This window comes from Ursus maritimus, unplaced genomic scaffold (assembly GCF_017311325.1).
Source record: "Ursus maritimus isolate PB19 unplaced genomic scaffold, ASM1731132v1 scaffold_26, whole genome shotgun sequence".
Lineage (NCBI taxonomy): Eukaryota > Metazoa > Chordata > Mammalia > Carnivora > Ursidae > Ursus > Ursus maritimus.
In genome coordinates, this window is record NW_024425119.1 from 15,731,068 (window position 1) to 15,753,811 (window position 22,744).

At 37.6% G+C, this 22,744-nt stretch overlaps 1 protein-coding gene across 2 annotated transcripts in view; it reads right to left on the minus strand.

Moving 5' to 3' along the window:
- The window catches only part of LMO3 (LIM domain only 3), a 50,355-nt gene extending 29,634 nt beyond the window's left edge, over positions 1-20,721 (minus strand). Inside the window, exons 1-2 of one of the 2 annotated variants that reach the window (XM_008707060.2) lie at positions 20,500-20,721; positions 15,425-15,638 (exon numbers count right to left, since the gene is read on the minus strand). In XM_008707060.2, coding sequence (XP_008705282.2) covers positions 15,425-15,638; positions 20,500-20,545 — 260 coding nt within the window. In that variant the 5' untranslated portion in view covers positions 20,546-20,721. Of the gene's footprint in view, positions 1-15,424; positions 15,639-19,616; positions 20,178-20,499 lie in introns of those variants that run through there. The other variant, XM_040642195.1, reaches the window with a different exon arrangement.
- Positions 20,722-22,744: the final 2,023 nt, after the last annotated feature.

Below are 22,744 nucleotides of genomic sequence, written 5' to 3' on the forward strand. Positions count from 1 at the left end.
GGACAATTGTCCAAAGAAAGGGCCTTCAGGGCTGCTGTAAATGTTCAGCAGAGTTTAGAAGGTCATGGGTATGGATGGTGGCCAAGGACAAATAAATGATTCATCCCTAGAGGCCAGGTGAGAGGCGAAACCAATTATTTGTGGAAGCATCTATCTGTATTCTATTTGTTTCCAGCAATGCTCAGCCATGCTATAGGAATAGAAAAAAAGTGCTATCACAATGCCAAGTTGCCAGACTAGAGCCTTGGTGAGCACTACACTAGAAGGACAGCCACAGTAGAAGAGGATGGAAAGGAGGCTCACATGATCAACAGTGGGATTCAAAGCTGGGCAGGGAAGAACAGAAGTCTGAGAGATTTGACCAAATCAGGAGAAAAAAAAAAAGACATACTGGAAGAGCTGAATGCCTGAAATCAAAGAGCAGTTGTATTGCAAGTGAGACAAGACAAACTTCTGGAGTTTAGGATTCTCAAGATGGAATATTCTTCTTTAAGGACAAGAACCTGTTTGCAGTCCTGGGAATGGAGGGCTGATGTTCAGTAGTAGAGATAAAGAAGTTCAGTAAGTTAGGGCTAGGATTCAGATGAATCAGCCACAAACTTTTAAAATCTCCCCAAATTATGGCAAAAGAGAAATGACAGGAGTGACAGAAAGGGTAACAGGTAGTGTGACCGGATTGTATGCGTTTTATTGGACAGTGCATTTTTATTAACGAGTGGTGATGGCTGTGCGTATCCAAGATAATGCCAGCTTTTCCCTCTGGCTTCCTGAAGTGTGAGATGTCAGAGTAAGGAGTCCTGTGCCCTACTGACAGCTCCCCTAAAGGAGAGGCAGGTTTCAGTTAAAGCAATAGATGAAACTCGGTTAAGACAATGCTTTGATGGAAGAAGCATCTTGCTAAAGACTGTGGATATAGCAAAGATTATTGATGGTGACATGAGGTTTCCAGAGGACTTAACAGAAAAATGTTGAATCAAGGTAATGGTAGGAACATCCAGCAAATGAAGGAAAAAATGGAAATGAGAGGATTAGAATTAATGTTGGCAGGTGACAGGGTGGGGGTAGTGAATCTACTTTGCATCTGGTGATGAGTAACTACAGGGTTGAATCACAGCGCCTATTTAGAAGTAGATGGCCTCAGATATCATAACTCTGGCACAGGGAGGGTTCCAGAACGTATCTTGCTTAATCTCAGGGAAATTCTAATGGCCATGAGAGCTCTTGTCTCAGGAGAGGCTGCCTCCCACCTCCCAGAGCAGTGATTTCTCCACTGTAGCTCCTCCATTCCAGTTATTGAAACTATTTCATTGCAGTGATGTCAAAAATCACCCTCACATGAAATATATAGCTCCAGATATCATAATAAAAATACGGTCAGAGAATATAAAAGTTTGGAGAACATATTAACATATCATGCCATTCTGAACAGTTGTTAGAAAGTAAATTTGGATTTGAGCTTCCCAGAAGACAAAGAAAAGAGGGAAAATGTAAACAATATATGATTCACAAGGCCCAAGAAAAACACCATTTAATCAGTTAGAGTCCCAGGAACTTTTCTGACTCTAAGAGGGAGTGAAATTTCAGCAGTGAGTCCATAGGACATTGTGTGGTGCAGTAAACAGAACCCACAAGAGCAACCCTAAGACACTGACAATTTTGCAGCTGTTTATTAAAATGTTCTTTAACACAGGATAATGGCAAAACCCTGATGTGCAGTGCTGTGAAGAATTTTGAGGTGTCAAGGTCAAGTACATAGCTCTCTGGAATGATCCAAAGGATATCTTTTAAAACTATCAGAAGAAATAGCTTAACATCTGGGTTTTTCAGGTAATCTACCATAAATACTATTTTCTTCAGACAACTTAAAAAAACAAGAATTGAAAAAAGAAGCATTTGAAGTTGTAACCTCTAGGAAGAACACAGAGTATGGAGATACCATGATATAAGAAAGCCTACATGTGGAATTTTAGAAACATAACTAAAGCACACGCATGGAGAGCCACTGCATGACTGTGCCAAAGAGAGCCAAGGGTCACAATCTTCTTCAGGAAGGATTTCTGGGTTTTCTGCAACACAGCTGAGTGACAGAGGCCCTGGACAATGTGTTTGGACAAATTTCACAATAATCACTATCTTCCATATTCACAGAAAAAATATGTTGTATAATATTTCAGATTCAGGCCAATTGAATTCTGGAGGACATCTGCAAAAATACTGCATTTTGTCTTCGGACGTCCTTTCTTGGCAGGACCAAGTGCCTCCAAAGGCCCAAGCCTAGATGTAGCACGAAGACTATACCATTGGGGTACAGAACACAAGACACACGTCTGCGATTCTCCATAGCGGTGGACGATGTTTTTCTACTTCTCTGATACCCAAGTTAAGCTCCTTGAAGCTCAGATTATTTATTGCATTACTTTTGTAACCTTTCTCCCAAAGGAACATGTAATCCATACACAGTTGGCATCAAATATTACTGGATGGCAGATTTGTTTTTAAAATGGTAAAATTAGATAACACATCTCATCTAAATTCATGGAATTTTCTCCCCTAATAATAGAGCCATGTGATAGCTTAAAAAACACATGCTCTATCATCATTCAGTAGCAGTTTATTCATTAGAACATTCTGCACTCTTCTGAAATTCAGCATATTTCATCACATCTCATATTTGGTTATTTTCCTTCTCAAAAGGCCTTGTTACAAATCCAATGCATTTAGCTACAAAACTATGCCCATAAGGGTACTTGGACAATAGCTTACATTTTAAATTGTAGTAATTGTGGGTGCTGCTGACCTGTCAATCTCAAATATATTTATAAGCTGCACACACAAAAATGAAATGAACAAAGCGATTCAGATTAACCAGCTCTGACTACCCATTTTAAGAAAATCACTGGGTGTGCCTAGGATCCGATGCTAACAATTTGTTACGCATCACAGTGTTACAGCTTTCTAAATGGTAAGTAACTGTTTAAAAATTCTGAAGCATTTTTAAATGTTTCACTTAAACATTTCTGCAATAAAATCTTATTGAACTGTTGCTTTCATTAATTTTCTACAGACTAGAGAGCAAGGAATTCAAGTTCGATTTTTTTTTTCTTCTAACTTTGCCTACTACCAGCAAATAAACTGTGCCTCTTTTTTAAATAAACCCCTGGCCTTGAGTTTTGGCCCCTTAATAGTAGCCTACATGGTTGACTACCCTTGGTGTTAAATTTTCTTAAATTGTATTTCTGTCAGTGTATCATTTTTTTAAGCAATGGACCCTATAATAGCAAGCACTGGTCTGTCAGGAGCGCATTTTAACAGCACGACACAAGTATTTTTCACTACAGGAGACAAACAATGATATGTATTACATGCAGTAAACACTGCCTTCGGTACATAGGGTTCTCTTAGCATTTATCTGTCTAAAATCTCACTGTGTCCTGAATAGGGGGTTGTGGGGGAGGGGGAGAAACCCTCCCTGCCTCATACTAATGTTGCCAGTGGCTACAGTATAGCATTAGGAAGAGTCACTGCCTTGCCACATTTCTCATGAAGGAAGACCTTGATTTAATATTAAAAGAACAGAGCAAGGCGTTTTAGCTCATGCTTACAGAGTCCTTTCCTTTCAACAACTACCACATCTTTCTGTTACAACTCTTTCCCCAAGTATCCATACTCCCCCCCCTCATAGTCACGAGTATGAGTATCACTCCCAAACAACTTTCAATCAAGCTTAAAAAGCTTTTTAGAAATAACAGCGCTCTCCAAATTGGGTGTGCATAAATCCCAGGGATGCTTAAACAATTATCGGCATTTCTATTTCTATTTATTGTATATCTTATCCTTTAAAAGAGTCTAATTGAAAAAAATGTGCAACGGAGTATTTATGATTTGTAAATATACATTTAAAGTAAAGGTGTATACTTAAACTTCTTTAGGAATAAAGGTACATAATCAGAATGTTTAGAGAGCGTTGTGAAAAAGAACCTCAGTAAGAAGATACTGGCATTCAGTTGTCCTTGCCACCTGAGGAAAAAGCTGCAAACATCAAGACTATGCAGGAAACCTAAAGCAAGCTGCGATTTTATATATAGTTCTTCCCTATGGGATAGTCAATGTAATGCTTCACAAGGGCCATAGAACTTTCTCATGCTAACATGTGGAGAGCGTGGGCACGTTAGATATTTCAGAAACCTACCATCTCAGGGACAAAGAAAATCGCACGTTCGATAATTCCCCCCAAAGATTCCAATTCATCTTCATTTATGTAAAATATACTATAATCCTAATTTAACAAATTCTAAAAATATCCACCGTGAAATACTTTTTCCCATATGCCTTCAGGCACACATGGCATTTCGGCATTTCTTCATCCCTCTTCTTTGTAAACGAAAAATTGATAAAAGATCTTATAACAGTAGTAGCTTCTCATATTCCCGATTACTAATCATTCTTAAACAACATATCTTAATCCACTTCTTTAATTTTCTCCTAATGTTTAATTTTCCAACTATCTTATCTTCAGAACTCAGTGCTATTCTTTCTTCATAAGAACAGAAACTCACATTGGAGGGTCCATCAAGGTGTTCAAATCTTTCCCTATGGTGTTCTCTTGACACTCACTGACAATTCTAGGAATGGGTCTATTGCTCCTATTCACAGATGGGTAAACTGAGGCTTGGAGAGGTTGAGTAACTCGCCTAAGAATATACAGCTGAATGTAGCAGGACAGGGCAGATTTCAAATCTGGACTCAGCACCATTATGCTACTTGACGTGTCTAAAATCGAAGGATTAGATCTAACCACACCTACTTTGGAAGATGCTGAGGACATTAAGAAGAACTGGCGTGACTTTTATCCTTTCATAAAGCGAGACAGAAAGTAAGAACCAGCAGATGAATGCACCATAACAGCAATAGATGACTAATTTGCCATTAATGATAGTTGGTAGGGGAGAGGGCAACACCCAGTGTGGTAGAACAAAAAGAAATACAGCGTAAAATGATTTAAAATACACTGGCTGTGTTAGAATGAATGTAGGATAAAAAACTTGTGACTGTAAAAAACCGAGTTGTGGTTAAAAATGAAAGGCTCTGTTTACTACCCAGCAGATAAATCCTCAAAGGAAAATCAAAAATATTTTTTTCCAACTTAAAATCTCCTGATAATGTATAGCTTTTTCTGAAGCCACTGCAGAAATCTACCATTGATCAAGAACATAAGTCATATAACACCTTTAGCCAAATAAGCGAGTGGTCTCTATTGGCAAAGACAATTGCTAGTTTAATAATTACTACTACCAACATTATTTAAATAACAAGCAAACTGTCAGGTCAAGATCAAGCAACTTTTCCTTAAAATCAAGCTCAAATTGATGTGCTCTGGTAGGTGAGAATCACAAAATGATTAGGAATACAGGTCTTTAACTCAACCAGGACAAGATGGCAGGGCCTACAGATGTCCCATCTATCAAAAAAATAGGAGGGCTGCTGAAATTGTAACAAAAAGAAGCACTCAGGATGTACAAGATGACAGTAAAAATCAAGATTTGTAAAGCCATTTGGCCACCACCTTCTTGTAGCTTTCTGAAAAACAGGTTTTGGATTTCTTTGTGTTGAAGTATATTTTCAATGCTCACCCATTCATGCTCTGCCTCTGTGTAAGATTTCGAGGCACATTAGTACAGCTTCTCAGGCAATACTCATGATCCATCCCAGCCCATTTTATAAATATAAATACAGGCTCAAGTACTTTGATTTGTATTTAAATTTTAAAGTTTTTTTTTTTCATTTTTAAAAGTAAAGACAGTTTGTACATACAAATCCCACTCTCACAAACAGAAATGCATATTCATCTTTTAGTTTTCAAGAATAATCCTTAGCACTTCTTGATGTGAAACTAAAATTAGTGAACTGGGGTTAGGTTAGGAATGGGAAATAGGAGGATAAACAGAACGTTTATGTAACAGTTGCTCCATCTCATCAAAAATACGATTAAATAAATTGTTTTAAATAACAATAGGACTTTGATGCATTTCCTCTCGATGGTGGATTTGGAAACATTTACGATAATTAAATATGTTATTTTAAATATTTTATACTAGAAAATAATTTAATAAGGCTTGGGTTGACTTTTAAAAATAATGAAAGTAATCACCCTTCAGAGAGCCTTTGAAAAATCCACATCTTTGCAATTTTTATTACCCAAGTATTCAAAAACTATCAATTACGTTGTGATCAGGACAGAGCTTAACAGCATCTTTGGCCATGGTGTTATACTCATGCATGCTGTGTTGGCAGCCTTAGCTTATCAACATGGACATTCCTCTGTATTTCACCTTGAAATGCTACCATGTATACATTGTCCTGATGAGTTCTGTAATCCCAAAGGGAATGCTGTCTGGAATAGCTTATCTCAATAAGCTTCACAGCAATTCCCACACAGAAGTATTATCACTTCCTTATGGAACATTTAGAAAAGTAGAGGGCATCTTGGTTGTAACAGCAACAGGGAATACCATGGGACCACCTAATGGTTGCTTCTAATCCTTGTCTCTTCTGCTTTCACTCATTTCAACCATACTAACATCCCTGATGTTCCTCAAACACATCAGAAAAGCTCCCATTGCAAGGACTTTGTATGGGCTCTTTCCTGTGTCCAGAATGTCTTTCATCTACAACCCCGTGGCTGGCTCCTTCACCTTTTCAGTTCTTAAGTTACCACCTCAACAAGAACAATGCTGAATGAGAAAATGGGGACCAATGACGTGTCAATTTTGCCTCTGTTGATTGTACTGATATCTGTGATAAGAGAAGAGAACAATGCAAATTGCATGAAAGTTACAGAGCTAACTCCGTCATACCTGGCATCCAAAATACAACTATGAAGCTCAAAGCCCAGCTTCTGTAATAGGACTACTAGCTCACAAAAAGATTTTTAAAGAGCCCAATTTTTACATATTGTTTATAACCTCTCTTCCTCAAAAATTCTTCTAATCTCTTCTGAGTATACCTCTTCTCATTCTCTATATTGCTTCCCTGGGACATAACTAGGCTTAACCTCTTTACATATTTTACTTAGTTATTGAACAAAAAATAGTGACGACGTCAGTTGTAGAAAATTTGAAAAATCATTTGCCCTTAAGTTCTTCCCAAATTTCTCCTTCTGTCTACCTTATTCTTTACATAGTAAAATATTAATAACTTTATGTTTATATATTATATAAAATCAATTAGAAATATAATATTCCACATTCATTATTTATAGGAATGAGGTATTGGTACTCAAATATTCGTTAAGTAACTAAATGGTTTCATTTTTTAAATGTTAGAGAGATAGCAAAGCGTGTAATCACAAATATAAACTCCACTACTACCCACTCAATAAGGACGTGCTGTGGAAAGAGGGGATTCTTGTAGCTCAGGAACTTTCCAAATTTTTTTTCTAATAAATGGCCACAGAAAATACTAGTTTGTAAGTTTTAAGGCAATTGTATAACTTATAATTTCCTTGTATCTCCCAAAGCACAAATGATCTCTCAGTGGAAATTCACATGCAATACTTACAGGCTTTAAAATTATGTTCATAGTAGAGTTGAACTTCTCACCTGGAAAATACAAATAAACCTGCCCACTGAAACTAATACTCATATTTAGTGTTAGAAGTTATGACGGCTTTTTCCATTTACCTCTCTTACTCCCTCCCCCATTCATCTAAGCAAAGTAACAGGTATTAATCACTCATCTCACTCGGTCTAATATATAGCTATTGGCCAGAATATATTTTTATTGAGCAGTTGATAAACACAAAAGAAGCATCATGTTTCATGCCATAGGTATTCTGAAATGTAACAGCCCTGCACCTGCTATTTTGGGGAAAATGCGAGCCATCTATTAAGGACATCACATAAGAGATTTTGAAATGTTGTAACAACAAGAGAACAAAATAATTTCAAAAATAGTATGCCCCTCTGTTAGAATTTTACAGTAAAAACATAGCATTGTTCTAAAAGTTTTAGAACATGAGAATAAACTAGCAAGTCCAAAATGTTCTTTTTCCTCTTGGAGTTGCCTGTTGGGATCCTACAACATAAATGAGATGGGAATTTATTTTCTCTCAGTGGTATTTAGTTTACTATACAGTGTTCGCTTTAGCACATTTTATGAAGTTTCCTTCCCCTTTACTAGTCCTTGTCATATTTGATATTTATGTTTACTAAAACTGATTTTCTGTTTTTATTAGTAGGATGGGTTTAATGTAGATGATGTTTTACTGCATTAGTAATAACAATTTTATTTAAATATGGCTTTGTTGTACTCCTCTGCAAATAATCTTTGAATTCCTGAGAGTCTTTTATTTTCCCTGTAGCCCAGTTGGAGAGTTTTTAATATTAAATTGAATCATAACAACACATGCTGGTTAGAGTCTAACTTAATACATGCAGCTTAATGTTAATTTTCCAACTTCAAATCAGAGATCTGACTATTCCAAGATGATTATTTATCTCAAGTGTGATTTTGTTTTAAACTAGTAAAGTCCACAGCTAGAGATTTTTGCATCATAAAAAACTGGCACTCTGAAGGAAAAACAAATTAGCAAAAGATTTGGAATCTTTACGTAACTACAAAAAATATTATTGAGGCGGAGATGCTCTATCAAGTAGTTATGGAAACAGAAGGAGAAGGCAAAAGGCACAGGTGACTGCACAGGTGACTGATGTGGGTAGTTTGTGAATACAGTAAATACGTTTGATGCATATAATAAAAGGGTGTGCTTAGGTCCTAACTCCTTTAGAGGAAAGTTATCAATTAATATCAATAAAAAGCGTCAAAAAAACCTCAATAAGCTTTAAAGTAAGAACTAAAAATCTAAATGCCACGTTTCTTGCTTCACAATGTAAACTTCCACTTCAAAACAAATTTCTTACAAATAGCCTGAAAAGGGAAATATATGGTTAATCATTAAAACAAGTGTGTTATGATGGTAGAAACAGGTACAGGACAGACAGTATCAAACTCCATCAGAGCTGAGAAAACCAGAATTGGGTGATAAAAATCACAAGGGAATATACTTGGGCATTCTATAGTATTCTAAAACTTGTCTTTCCTCTTAGGATGGTGAACACCCTATTAGAATAAGTCAGTGCTCTAGTTACAATCCTAAGAAATTAGCTGGCATCAAGTATCTAATTTTACAAGTTTCAAAGCCTGTCGAATGATGGTGATCTGGCGAAAGTCAATCACGACAAAAGTTAATGTCCACTCTAAGGTCATACAGAGTCTACTATGTGTATGTGCAGCGTGAACATACAAACGGACACCTCTTTAATGCTTAACAAGGGGAAATTCAACTTATCTGCAGGAGTAATCACTTGTATAAGCCAACGAAAAATTAAAATGAAAGAAAAATGCCTTTTTGAAGAAATATGGTTAATGCAAATGTTGTTTAAAAAATATCTGGGCAATTGAATAGAAAAAATATTGTTGTTTTTATTTTTACTTTCCTGGTTTTCAAGATCTCCTCCTGCATTTACAACTCTTATACTGATTAAAGTGAGAGATGTTAGCTAATTTATTTTGGAAGACAGGATGAGGTGGCAGTATATAATTTTGAGTAATAGAAGACATTCACGGGAACAGGAAAATGTTTTCAAACCAAATGCAAAAATAAGATTTCAGTGCCTCCCAGGGTAATGAAGGAAAATATAATGGTTGCTTAAGGTTGTGTAATTCTTCTTTTAGGTTATATAATTTTTATGTGAGGCAAAATCCTGAACTACATAATACATTTCTACAATGCATATATTCATCAAAATCATTTACAAAATTACCACTTTCAGCATATTTTCAGAATGAGATTCCTTAATAAATTATGTTTATGCAGTCAAAACACAGCATTAAAATTTATTATTAGTCACTTAATGGAAGTTAATGGTGAGTTTATAAATGAAGTGCTGGCTTACTTTGATATACTCTAAGAGCAACCAAAAATAGAGATTCTTTCCCAGAGTTCTATGTATTTATAAAGTGCCAAATAAGCAATTTTAGCAATTCTCAAATGTAGTTCTTCCAGATGCATTTAATCCTAAATATACTCGTAGAAACAGAATATTTTTCTGCTAAGTCAGGTATGTCTAACTTACCCATCTCACGTGTAAGAACTATCCTGACTGAAGTACTCCATGCTTTATAAAAAGATTTTTAAAAACAGTAAAAATATAGAAACAGTGTGAAGTATTTTCGCATTTTCAATATTCTTGAGGGAGGTATTTTCGGTGAAAATATCTTGTCTATAAAACAAGCCAAAACAAAACACTCGTTCACTGAAAATGGATGCATTACAGAGTAAGGACAGAAAGATATCGTCGATAAATTTATAAATGAGACATTCTATATGTAGATAAAATACTTTGAACAGAGACTGCTGCAGAAGAGTTGTCGCTTAGGAAGTGCAACAATTTTTCCTAGAATGAGGGGCACTCTCTCAAAGTATTGTACGAAACAAAACGATCGCTCCTGATTTGTACTGGTCCTTGAGTAGTATGTTTGAAATAAAATTCAATAATGCTTTCCTATGATAAAACAAAATGTAGACTTAAAATTACAACTTCTTATAAAGCTTTAAATAAGGTAAGATCACTTATGAGGAATAGAACAATATTTTTTAAGAGATCGTGGAGTCTAATACACTCATATGCTAAAATATTTCATAATACTAAGATTAGTTACACATTTAAATATGATAAAAATTATGATTATAATGAAGTGTTAAGAAAACTCAAATGAAGCTTGTAGAAAAGAAGTTCGTTTGGGAGGAGTTTAATTGATTGTAAAAAGCTTCAATTTTCAGAATTCACAACAATAAAAGGTGATTTTTCAGATAATAATAATGCAGCGATTTCTGGGGAAGTTATTTTCAACTGCCTAATGTTAAAAAGAGGACAATGAAGGAAAAAAAAGAATAAACACTCTATTCAACACAAAAAAAGTGCCTACGCAGTGAGTTGTCAGATAAAATAATACAAACAACATATTCGTGCTTACTTTTAAGGTTGTAATTATGTACTGATATAAATTTAACCTTATATAAAAATTTAGAGGCACCAGATTTGATTAGTGTGAAATAGAGTTATAGCCAGATTAATACTCTATGTAGCATTTAATTTTCATTTTCTATTTGAAAGTTATTATATTATTATATTAAAGCATGTAAAATTTGTAGTCAGCATAACAGTTTCAAATCCTTTCTCTTAATTGACCACTATGGTGGCACACGAAGCATCATTCTCTCCCAGCAGCTTCATTTTAAACAAATCATTCTCAGATATAAAAATAGCAAATTACATTCAATTTTATATAAGGCATTTTCAGTTTCTCATATAGGAAGAGCTATATAAGCAGCTTCTATGCTATATATCACAGCAAACGGCTTTGAATACATTCTTTGCTGAGACCCCATTCAGAGATACAAGATCTAGCCTTCGGCAACTTGATGCTTAAAATACACAAGAAGTTTTAGGCTTAACAAAAAAAATAAGCAAAAATCGCCCAAACTCTTGAGTGGTCAATTCTGATATTCTTTACTGCCTCCAAGTTGAAAAGTAAAGTAGTTTGTTATTTTCCCCCGCTTCTGACTTCTTAACACTTGCCACAAAATTTTAATTCTATGATTCCGATTACACATTACTACTTTTTCATATTTTCCAAACTGAAACAAGGATGATAGATAGATTAGCAGTGCCTAGAGTCCCATGAACATCATGACTCAGACTGCTGTATTTATACAATAATTATTAATCTACTTTGGGCATTCTATTATTTGTAAGCTCTAGTTCAACGTACAAAGATGCCTCCCTTGTCTAATTTGTCATAAGTTCAACTTTAAAAATAAAAAAGCTACAAATGTGTTGGATACATTTTTTAACATACACATTTTCTAGGTCTTGGTGTATAAATATTGATGGGCAGATTGGCTTCATAGTTTAAGGCAAGAAAGCATGTTAACAGAGGAAGTTTTAAAAGTCAATCCCTCTGTGTCTTTACCTAATGAATTTCCGAAGGCAGAGAACAATCTTACAAACTGGCAAATTCTCTCTCATCGGATATGTGCATTGTATATTTTACAGAAAAATTAAAGATATTATACCAGCTCCGTTATGGAAAATGAATTGTTAAGATCTGGAACTCAGTACACAAAGGGTATAATCCTCTTTCTTTTTCTTAAATATAGCTAATTGTGTCACAAGGAAGGAAAAAAATCTGAGAGAAATCATATTTATCATAATAATAGTTTCTATAACTCTAAGAAAATATCTTATGATTTAAATTCTTGTATTCATTATTCAAAGAACTTGAAAAAACATGTCATCACTACCACTACTCAAAGTAATGCAAAATAAAATGTTATAACTTCAAGACTCATTGTTCAGCATAAGAAGTGTTTTTTGTCTCCTTTTTTTGGAAGAAGAAGTTAATTAGGAAGTTAAATACAAAATACTTGGCAAAAGTATTTCACTCTTCTCTAGATATGAAAAAATTATGTGGGCCAAGATAATACCTACAATCAATACTTTACCAGTACAGATAAAACTAGTTTTTTTCTTTGTCATTTTCCATATTCTTACTTACTGATGCCTACCGATTTAGACAGAGAAATACAAATCTGTAAGTTATTTATGGCTTGTTTGGTGCCTTAAAGAAATCACACACTATCCAAACACCAAAAACAAAATAAAACCACTCGTGAATAGGATTTAAATGGTTAAGCCTCGACTGCGCAAAATACAAAAAGGAACTAAGGGAAACGAGAAAAATTATTTTCAAAGCTCCCGAAGACAGACACAGAATATTACTTGCTCACTGATCATATTACAGATTTGGGTAATTAATAAACAATTAGATAGTAACAATTTTACATACACCTTTATTTTTCTTAATTTCGTCTTATTATCTAAAATTATGCTCTCACACAGCAGGCATCCAAAAAACATTTTTGAATGACTATACCATTCAAAGAAATTAATTTATAAAGTTTGCCTAATTGTATTTGTCTATCTGACATACAGAATTAGACTATTAAATTTCCAATAAGAGACATGCTGCTGAACATCGACAGTTTCACTGAGATACACACTTCTTACATTAAACTACATACCACATCTGCAGCATAATCTATAACATACAACACAGTCTTGTAAACACATTCCAATCCCCCATTTCACCTCTACAATTTTTAAGTATTGATGAATTACTCCCTGCCAAAGAAGTCACATTATATACAACAAACCTTCAGTTTAAATAAGGAATAAGCTTGCTGTTAACAACTTAGTTTGAAATGTTAACAATCCTTAGGCTGTTAACATAACAACTGGCCATTAATGTGGTAATGACCAATTTAAGAGGAAATTATACTCTGAGAAATGAATATATTGGCAATCAGGACGAGGGTTTTGATTTGAAAGAGTATGATTTTTTTTTTTAACAAGTTAATGAACGATAAAAGTTTGAGCCTATCGGAAATTAAGTTATGTCATGAAAAAAATATCTATCTTAGAGAAAGATAAGCATTTCTGATACGGAAACTATTTTGATAACTCCCTTTCAACAAAACACTTACTGGAGATTATCAAATGGCAGTTTAACATCATATTTTTATTACCATTAAGAAGACGAACACAAAACAAGTCTCAGGTTTCTTTCTGAGCTTGCTACTATATTCACAACTGCAAAACAGTTTAACTCACGATACAGGGAGTTCATTGGCAAAGTATAAATTTTTAAAATCCAGCTATTTCAACATACTTTCTTTAAATCTTACTTTTTATCTTTATTGCTTATTAGAACACCTTAATCTCGCCCAGACTATACAAGCTCCTTGTTTCGGAATTGTTGTTACATAAATCCCCTTGACACACTGCAGTTGTAAACAAATATAAAAGTCAAAAAAAGAGTCAAAAAGCCATGACTATTGGTTAGTGAAGATAAAGCAAACTAGGAAGCATTGTTAAATCACTGAGAGCAAATGCAAACGCTTTATGTGGAAATGAGGCCCTATTTCACAATGAGCAGAGGAAAATTTTTTATTTCAAAGAAAAAGTTCAAAGACTGAAGTTCTAAGAGAATTCACGGAATAAGTTAATTCTGATTAGTTGTGCCACCACAATAAGGGAAATCCTGGCTATACAGTCACTTCCCATTGTTGGCACCTTGCATGTATTTTGTGCCCCTGGAACACAGAGGACTAGTAACAAGTGGTCATAGTTAGCCAGGAGGCTGTCAGGTGAGGCAGTCCTAGGAGGGGGAAGAGTAGAATCTGATCAACTGTTCTGGATTCACCCTTTTAAACTACCTCTACTCAAATGATATATATTTTTAGATAAAGATTAAATCAGACCAAGAAATAACTGAATTACATACAGGGAAGAACCAAATTCCCTAGAAAAGACTTCTCCAAATGACCAAGACGGTTAAGGAGCTACAGTTGATTGATAAATTTTGTGTCATAAAGGAAAAAAAAATTCAAAGTAAATCGCTTAATGTCAGGCTAGAAAAATGATTAATTGTATCAAATATGAAAACCCAAATGATGCCATATATCATTTCTCTAATTTGATAGGTCCTACTTTATTAATATATGTAATTTGCAGCTGAATCAAGTCACAAAGTTCCCTGAAAAGCAAAATAATTTTTCTTAAATAGAAGTTCATGTGTTGAGTGCTAAATGCTGGGAAACAGGTTTAGTGGGCTTCATAGTTTCTTAAGCAAGAACATATGAATTGTCCTCAAACTGTTCAGATGTTTCCAAGTTTAGAGAGTGGCTATCATCTCCCCGTAAGGATGGAGATCTTTACTGTGTTAATTTCCATAACACTACTGGCAAGTCTGAGGCCGTTACTGCTCAGTGATATCTTTGTGATGACCACTTGGAATGCCACTGAGGGTGGGGGGATGTATTCATACTTGGGGAAAGTTTTCAAAACCATATAATAAACATGCTAACAAACACCAACTAATCTCAAACTGCTTTTCTTTGACAAATCAGAAACAGAAGATAGCTGAATAACTCTTGGGTCAAGTTCAGCCTACTCTGTCAGTTTGGTGTAAGACAACACTTACATGCTGATTTCTACCAAATACATCCTTGCCGTGAACTGGAGGTTTCCTTCTGGGCAGTGGGATCACCTATTTCTAACTATGAGCATCTAGGCAGGCCAAATGGAAACACTTGAGATACGAGGCTTTCCTGGCCATTCCTTGAGCAAGAATTTGCATACGAGGCAACTGGCAACATTTTGAAGGCTGACAGGTCAACGTCTTTCAGGAATATAAGCTAGTAGTAAGGAAATGAAACCAAAAAAAAAAAAAAAAAAAATACACTTACAAAAGTATTTTAAAAGGAATCCAGTCATCACTGGTGTGCAAGGATAATTCCTACCTCAGATAGTCTCTGCGACAAAGGATAAGATTAGCTTTAGTGTACAGGGTGGAGCCCACCTCTCCCAAGCGACAGTCACAGCAGGCACACTTCAGGCAGTCTTCATGCCAGTATTTGTCCAGTGCCTTTAGAAGATACCGGTCCTTGATCTTTCGGTTGCAGCCAGCACAACCTTTCGGCTTGGTGTCTGGCTGGACTGAGAGCATTTGTATACCTAAAGGAAGACAAAAACAAGAAAGAGAGCTGGGACTACAAGAAGATGCCAAAAGACCTTAAACGAGCTTCATATTTAATCCTGCGTGTCTCAAGGAGTGTTAGACTCTCCTCTGTAGGGGCATACCAAAACCACACTCAATTGTAGAAACAAAAGGCTCAGACCTTATAAAGTCCTTAGACTTTACATAAATCATTTAGAAAGTCACACATACAAAGTGGTGAAAATAACACATTCTTGGTGTATATGGTAAGTTGGCATTATACACACCAAGTTAAGCAACCTTAAATAATTTTGTAGAGTCCCCCGTTCTCTACATAGGGTGGTTCCTTTGGGAAGAAAATGTGAATGAATGGCTAACAACGTTAAAGAAAGCTACTTAACAAACTAGTACAGGCTATAAGAGTCAAGAATGAGTTTTTCTTTACTGGGTAGAAATTTGCTTGCTATGTGCTTGGTGGTGGAAGAGAGTGCACCCTTCTGGAATTACACTAACCTGACTTAGCAGTGGAGATGTTTATAGTTAAACACACAGTGCAGTCCTCCAAAAAGCTCACCAATACTATATTGCTTATTTGCATCCAAATACTTCCTTCTGTGCTCTTGATATTTCAAATTATTCCTTATGTTAAAATTTTAAAAATGAATCTATACTCACAAAAACATCAGCCAGTGCCTCTATTAATGGCAGCTTACTTCACTGTATACTGCATGCTTTGATATAAAACTAAAGTACAGGATTAATTTATTACCATAAACATGTACTTATTTATTTTATAAGGGAAAGAAAAAACAACAGAAGGTAAAATCTAAATATATATAATTTACATAAACATATGTACATAAATATATTATATGCATATATCTATAGTGCACTAGACATAGGATGTTTGTATCTTTCAGAGCTATATCTCCATCCTAAATAAGGAGTCTAGCTGGGTTCTGTAGGTTTTACAACTTGACTGAAATTTTTTCAATGAAAGGCTATTCCCCTTTGAGTTTCTTCTTCTGTCCCAAGTGTCAAACATCCAGCTTAAAAAAAATAGAAATAAAAGCTGGATCAACTATTCAGAACTTCGTGTTTATCAAATAAGCCATTCTAAGCACTATGAAATACTGTAGACATTCGATTCCCAACTCCCTCATTTTACAAATTGTGAGGCGGAGGCCTAAGAGAGTTTAAGGACTCGCTCAAAACTGAATGACAGTGAAGTACTAGATTTGGTGGTCTTCTTACAGTCCAGAGATCCCACTCCTGGAGGATGCATCCTCTCCTACGCAGAAAGTTTTAAACTATACAAAACACCAAACGCGGATGCACTTGAAACAGTTCCAAGAAAAGAAATGCCAAGCTATGATTTTAGAGTATTTCCCTACTCCAAATAGCTAAACCTCCTTTAGTTTCTTCTGGTGCCTTCTGATGAAGGCTTCACGTCCATTAGCTTCACAATCTTTTTTTCTTTTTTAATCACACTGGTAAGAGACACCCAGGCACTGTACCCTCAGAGCTGAATAACTTTTCTCGCTGCAAATAATACATGGATTGCACGTAATATCGTTATGATGCTGAACTTCCATTAGAAAAGAACTTCTCTGGCAGAGCAATGGAAGAGGGAATGGCGGGGAAGAAAGCAGGGTGGCTGTTCTTTCTACATGCTATGCATAGCCGTGGTAGTCGGAGCTGGATTTGTACCGAAGAGCAGGTGGTATTCCTATAGCCTGCTTTCTGTTCCTTTTCTTTGAAGGAGCTGAGGGTCTAGTGTAGATTAATCATAACCCTTGATAGCTCTGCTAAATCTCACTCTCTAGAACTTCTAACAAATGAAGTTTCTTTGATCAGAACTAGTTACCGTCTCCGAGCAAGGTTCCACAAGGAATAAATCCCATTAATTACAGTACAGAACATATCCAAGTGCCTCTTCACCACACACCTGGGGGGAGGGAGAAATTTTGATTTGCGAAATGACACTCTGTATTTCGCTATTGAAGACATCAGGAGACATGAGTGGCTATTCTAATTAGCCAATTTATAAGGCTATTAGTTTTTCACATCACAAAGCTGAAAGAAATTTTAAAATCCTTTTCAGTTGTAGCTCAGCTCTATTGCCCTTAGTTGAGTTACTACCATCAAGCGTAGAAGGTCAGCTATCTTTATTCAAAACACTTTGCAACCAAGACAGGGAATACCAACATTTGGCACAAGTAACACTACCCTGCTTGTCTTCACAAAATGTTTTTGTTGTGTTGACATTTTAATTTAGCACTCAGAGGCCAATTAATATTTGAAACTCTTACTTTCTGTTTGGCCTTGGGCTTGAAGGAGTTTGATATTTTGCACTCCATCCTGGTACCTTCTTTTCGAGAACAGCATCACATTTCTCTTGGAGAGGAAATCTTTTCAATAGGATGCAAGTTAACAGTCAAAAAAGAACTATTTAGTAGTCGCCACATTGCCACATACCTAAAAGGCACAAAGCATCAGCAGCCCCCCTCACCACCCTGAAGAGCCCGACTGGGTAGAGTTATGTGTTCAGAGCTGAGAAACATTTCACAAGTTGCTCATAGCACATCAGGACTCATAACTAGTTTTAGATTGGCATGTAAATTGTTCTGAGGGAAATTCTTATTGCCTCTGAGACCCTGCCATTCTGAGTTATTTGACAGTTTAAGGGAAATCATAATTTAAAAAAAGACATAAATAATAGCCTGTGCAGTGTGGTGTGCAGAAATAAGTAGAACCATTTCATTTAAACTCTGGTGAGCTTTTAATTGCCTGGATTGCATTGTGAGGCGGCCTAACGGTTGATTGCCTCCATTATGTTCCCTTGTTCTGTGCCATTCATCCGCGCAGTCTCAGCTTCAGTAGTTAACACAACAAAGTAACCACAACTCCACAACACACAGGGGCTTAAAAAAAATAATCATAATCAAAGATTTGCAGCACTTAGACACAGTCTTTTATATTTTTGGACTAACTACACATAGTGAATGGAAAACATTTTGTCCCTGTCGGAAGATTCACAGAGAACAATTTGGGAGAAGGAACAGGAAGAGGGAATACATAAAGGGGGTTGGCAGAGATGAGGTGCCTCAGGAAGATGCTAAAATGGGAATGCAGGTTCTGCAGCTGGGAGCAGTGACACAGATTAAAAGAATTTGGCCAACGTGGCCATTCGATTGCCAAGAGGTACCAAACAAAAGATTTTTTCTCCTCCTGCCCATCTTCATCCTCTCCCCAACCCCCAGACCCGACTGGAGAACTGTATTGGGCCTAAAAGCTTGTTTCTCTCTGTTCACTGGCCCAAAGCATCCCTATAGGCTGCAGCCCCCTAAGGGACAACAATGCAAATAGATGTCCCCAGATCTCAGGCGCTGGAGCTGCCTAACTCTGTTCTGCCCCTTCAACTCCCAACCCCCTCCCCAGCCTTCCACCACCCCCTCCCCTTTTTGAGCAATGGAGCTGGGAACCAATTTGATTCCCTTTTTCTCCAATGCAGCTGCAAGGCTCAGAGATACTGACATTTTTCCACTCTTATCAGTTTAATTACAGTTACCATGGCAGCAAAGTGCTAGTGCTTGGCAAAGGCCAACAAGAGATTTGCAAGACTGAGTTCAATTTTGATGCAAAAAAAAAAAAAAAAAAAAAAAAAAAAAAAAAAAACTACTACTACTAATAATAAAAAAAAAATAAGAAACATACATACACTCTAACAAAGAATCCCTTGCGGAGTTTATGCTCTAGCCTTTTGTGGTTGTGTCTTTGCAGCCACACAGGGATGATTTGCAAAGAATGTAGCAGTATTTGTTGCACCTAGCAAGATTAATTGGTTTAAGCAGCAGTCTTTCAAAGCAGTTAGAACAATAATATTTCGGATCTTTTTAAAAAGACACAAAAGCAGCAGAAGAGCAGGAAAGCTTTTGAGCAGCCAAGAGTGCCGAGCGCCGGCAAAGTGCATCTATGATAGATTGTAACCTTACCAAAACTTTTCTCCTTTTTCTGCATGAGTTGACTTAGGCGTGCCTGAGTTGTAGCAGCTTCGCATTGAGCACCAAGCCCAAGGTAGAAGTGGAAGGGGGTCTCCTGGATTTAGCTCAAGTGTGGACCTGGTGCGCAGCCTACACTGCCGAGGACCGACTATTGTGAAGCCACTTTGGGAGCGGGTCGGAGTGGCGGCAGGGGGTGGGGGAAGGGACGAGGGCGGCCAGACGAGACAGAGCGCACACACAGAGCCCCTCGCAGTGTGGCAGTGTGCAAAATGATGGCGAATGACAAAGCCACATGCTTCCCTAACTCTGCCCGTAATCCTAAAATCCCAGCGGCCCCTTTTAGCTTCGTGGTAACAAATGGATTTGATTAAACTGTCACATGCAGCGTTAGCATAGCATATCATGTTCAATATGAAAAAGATCATAAATCTGACTTGTATTTCATAACAGCAATCTGGGTAGCCCCCGTAAAATTGTGCTGCATCAGTTTGAATCTCAACGTCGTAGGACATAGGCACCTTGTTCCACGGAACCTGTCTCTTGTGGCCACTTCTTCCCCCCCCCCCCAATAGTCACTTTTCCATCTCGCAGGAACAACATTTTCTTATTATGGAAAAGTGGGGAGAGGCAGAAGTGTCGACAAAGACCAAAAGATTGCAATTTCAACTCTTGGGGGAGGGGGCTGTGAATTCCAGCAAGTGCACAGAGTGGGTCCGGAACCCACCTAAGCGCTGAATTCCCTTCCAATGGGCCAGGCCAGAACGAACCTCTCTCCTAATTCCAAACTCTCCCTGCCCCTCTCTTCCCGGGAGTCAGGGGTGTGGAAACACTGCGGCTCATCCTGAACTTTGACTATTACCCACTCGAGTCGTACTTGAGACATTCCGCGCCGCAGCCGCTCTCCCTCCTTCCATCAACATCTTCCGCCTGCATCTATTTCATGTCTCATCATAAAAATAATGAAGCCTCACATGATTTAAACAAAACCGTCTCAGCAGAGCTGCAGCCCGAGTGAAAGTTGCAGTGCGGAGCTGGGCTGCAGCTCCAGTTTATGCCTCATTAGGAGAGGCTGGGGAAGAAAAAAATACCCACATCCGCACACGCACGCGCGCACCCGCAGACACACACACCACAAATAAGCCGACGCGTGTGTACACAGTTGCTGCACTTACCTTCTCAATTAAGCGATACAGGGGGAGGCCGTTCAGAAAGCACAGTGGCTGCTTTGTAGTGCTTCTCCTTGGGAAAGGTCAAAAAGAAGCATTGTTTGAAAGAAAAAAAGAGGGGGAGGGAAATCTCTATTTTTTAAGTTTAAAATAATGAGGTCCTTAAGGATCCGCCAAGTGATGGTGTTGACCGCATCTGAGCCACAGGTGTCCTCCTTTTAGGCAACTGCAGTCCGAGGCTGTCTCTCTCCGTCCTGGCTCAAGACAACTTACCCCAGCAGCACGCGAGGAGCCGAGCTGAAGGAAGCCCCGGCTCTCAGCTGCAAAATGCAATCCCTTCCCAGCCAGACATAATACAGCCAAAGAAAAGGTCACTCAGTTATTACTGAGCCGGCGGAGCCCAGGCAGCGCTTGTCAAGACCACAGAGAAGCAGCTCCCTTCCGATTTAAGACTATTTACCTCTCGCCCCCACCCCTCCCCTCTTCTCTCCTTTCCTTCTCTCCCTCCCTCTCTCGCTCGCTCTCGTGTGCCTGTTCTGCAGCTCAGTCAAGTACAGCCGCCCTCGGAAAGTGCAAAGCAGCCACGAGACAGATCGGGCTTTGTTGCTAATTTCCCAGGGTGAAAATTTACAAGCCTGCGAGTGCAGTCAGCACAGCCACACGCATATGCTACTCACAAACGCTGGGGACGACCCCGCGCACAAAAAGTGACCTCTGCAGGAGTCGACTGGAGAAGACCCTACCTCCTGGACCCGTCCAAAAGAAGTCCTGCGAAAGAGCTCCGGAGGAAAAGGATCGGTTTCCTAAAATAACCGGGGCATTTTGGAATAGGTGGCCACATTTAAAGCAAACTGTCTTCCAAAGCCATTTCGGAAGCTACCAATTATGGAAATTAAAATAAAGCAAGAGAATCAAACTGCTACTAGAACACACTGGAAAAACACACTACCCTCCTCTTTAAGAAATATCTGGGGGGCGGGGGGTGGAAGCCTGGTCTCTGACTTCCATTAATGAACTCTAAAGTCGCTGCTCAGCAGGGCAGTTATGCCACACAAGCAGGGTCCAGAGCATGGCATACTCCCCCTTCCTCCAGTGGTCCAAGAACCAAACTGTGAACTTGTTTCCCATTAACCAATACTAAACCCCCTCCCATCCCCACTGATACACTTCTTGCAATGACTTGAAATCCTGACGATTTAAAGTTCACAGGCTAGAATAAAAACACCCAAGAGCACAAGAAACAGGTTTTCACAACTAACTTGATCAGAGCCATCGAGTTTCCTCACCATTTCTGCCCCTCTTCCTAGGCTTCTTTTAAAGGCCTTGGGAGGGGTTTTTCTTTTCTTTTTTCTTTTTTTTAAATTGAAATTGGTTCTGGTCTCCCCAATCTCTGCTCCTCGTAACTTTACATCTATAAAGGCCACTGGTAGCTTTTAAAAATATTTTAGTTTTTCCGTAAGTTCTCAAACTTCAAAGTCATCCTCTCCTTTTGGTGGTAATTATCATAGCATCCCCACCAGATTTTATAAAGCCCTGTCAAAGGTCAAGTTCAATAACAGTCCAAATTTGAGTGACACTGGCTGAAACGTTTTAAGGGCCAAGAAAGATTCAACTGTTGAACTCCAAAAAACTTTTATTCTTCTCAGCACCATCCGTTTTAATGTAGTTCTAGTTAAAAAAAAAAAAATCAATGCATCCCCTCCCCATGTATATTTAGGCCAAATTATGCATTTCTTCATAAGGAAAATGACACAGCACTGATAACTTATTTCTTTATCCCTTCCCTTTTTTAAAAGCTCATCATAAAATAGTATGTAGTTTGTTCTCCTCTCCCTTTAAAAGGCAAGAAAACTCAGAACTAACCTGAAAAATAACGAAAGTCACAGACGGCGGATTAATAAGAACCCCTTCAGTTGATTTGTTCTGTACATCGGCAGATTTCTTAAGTTTGGC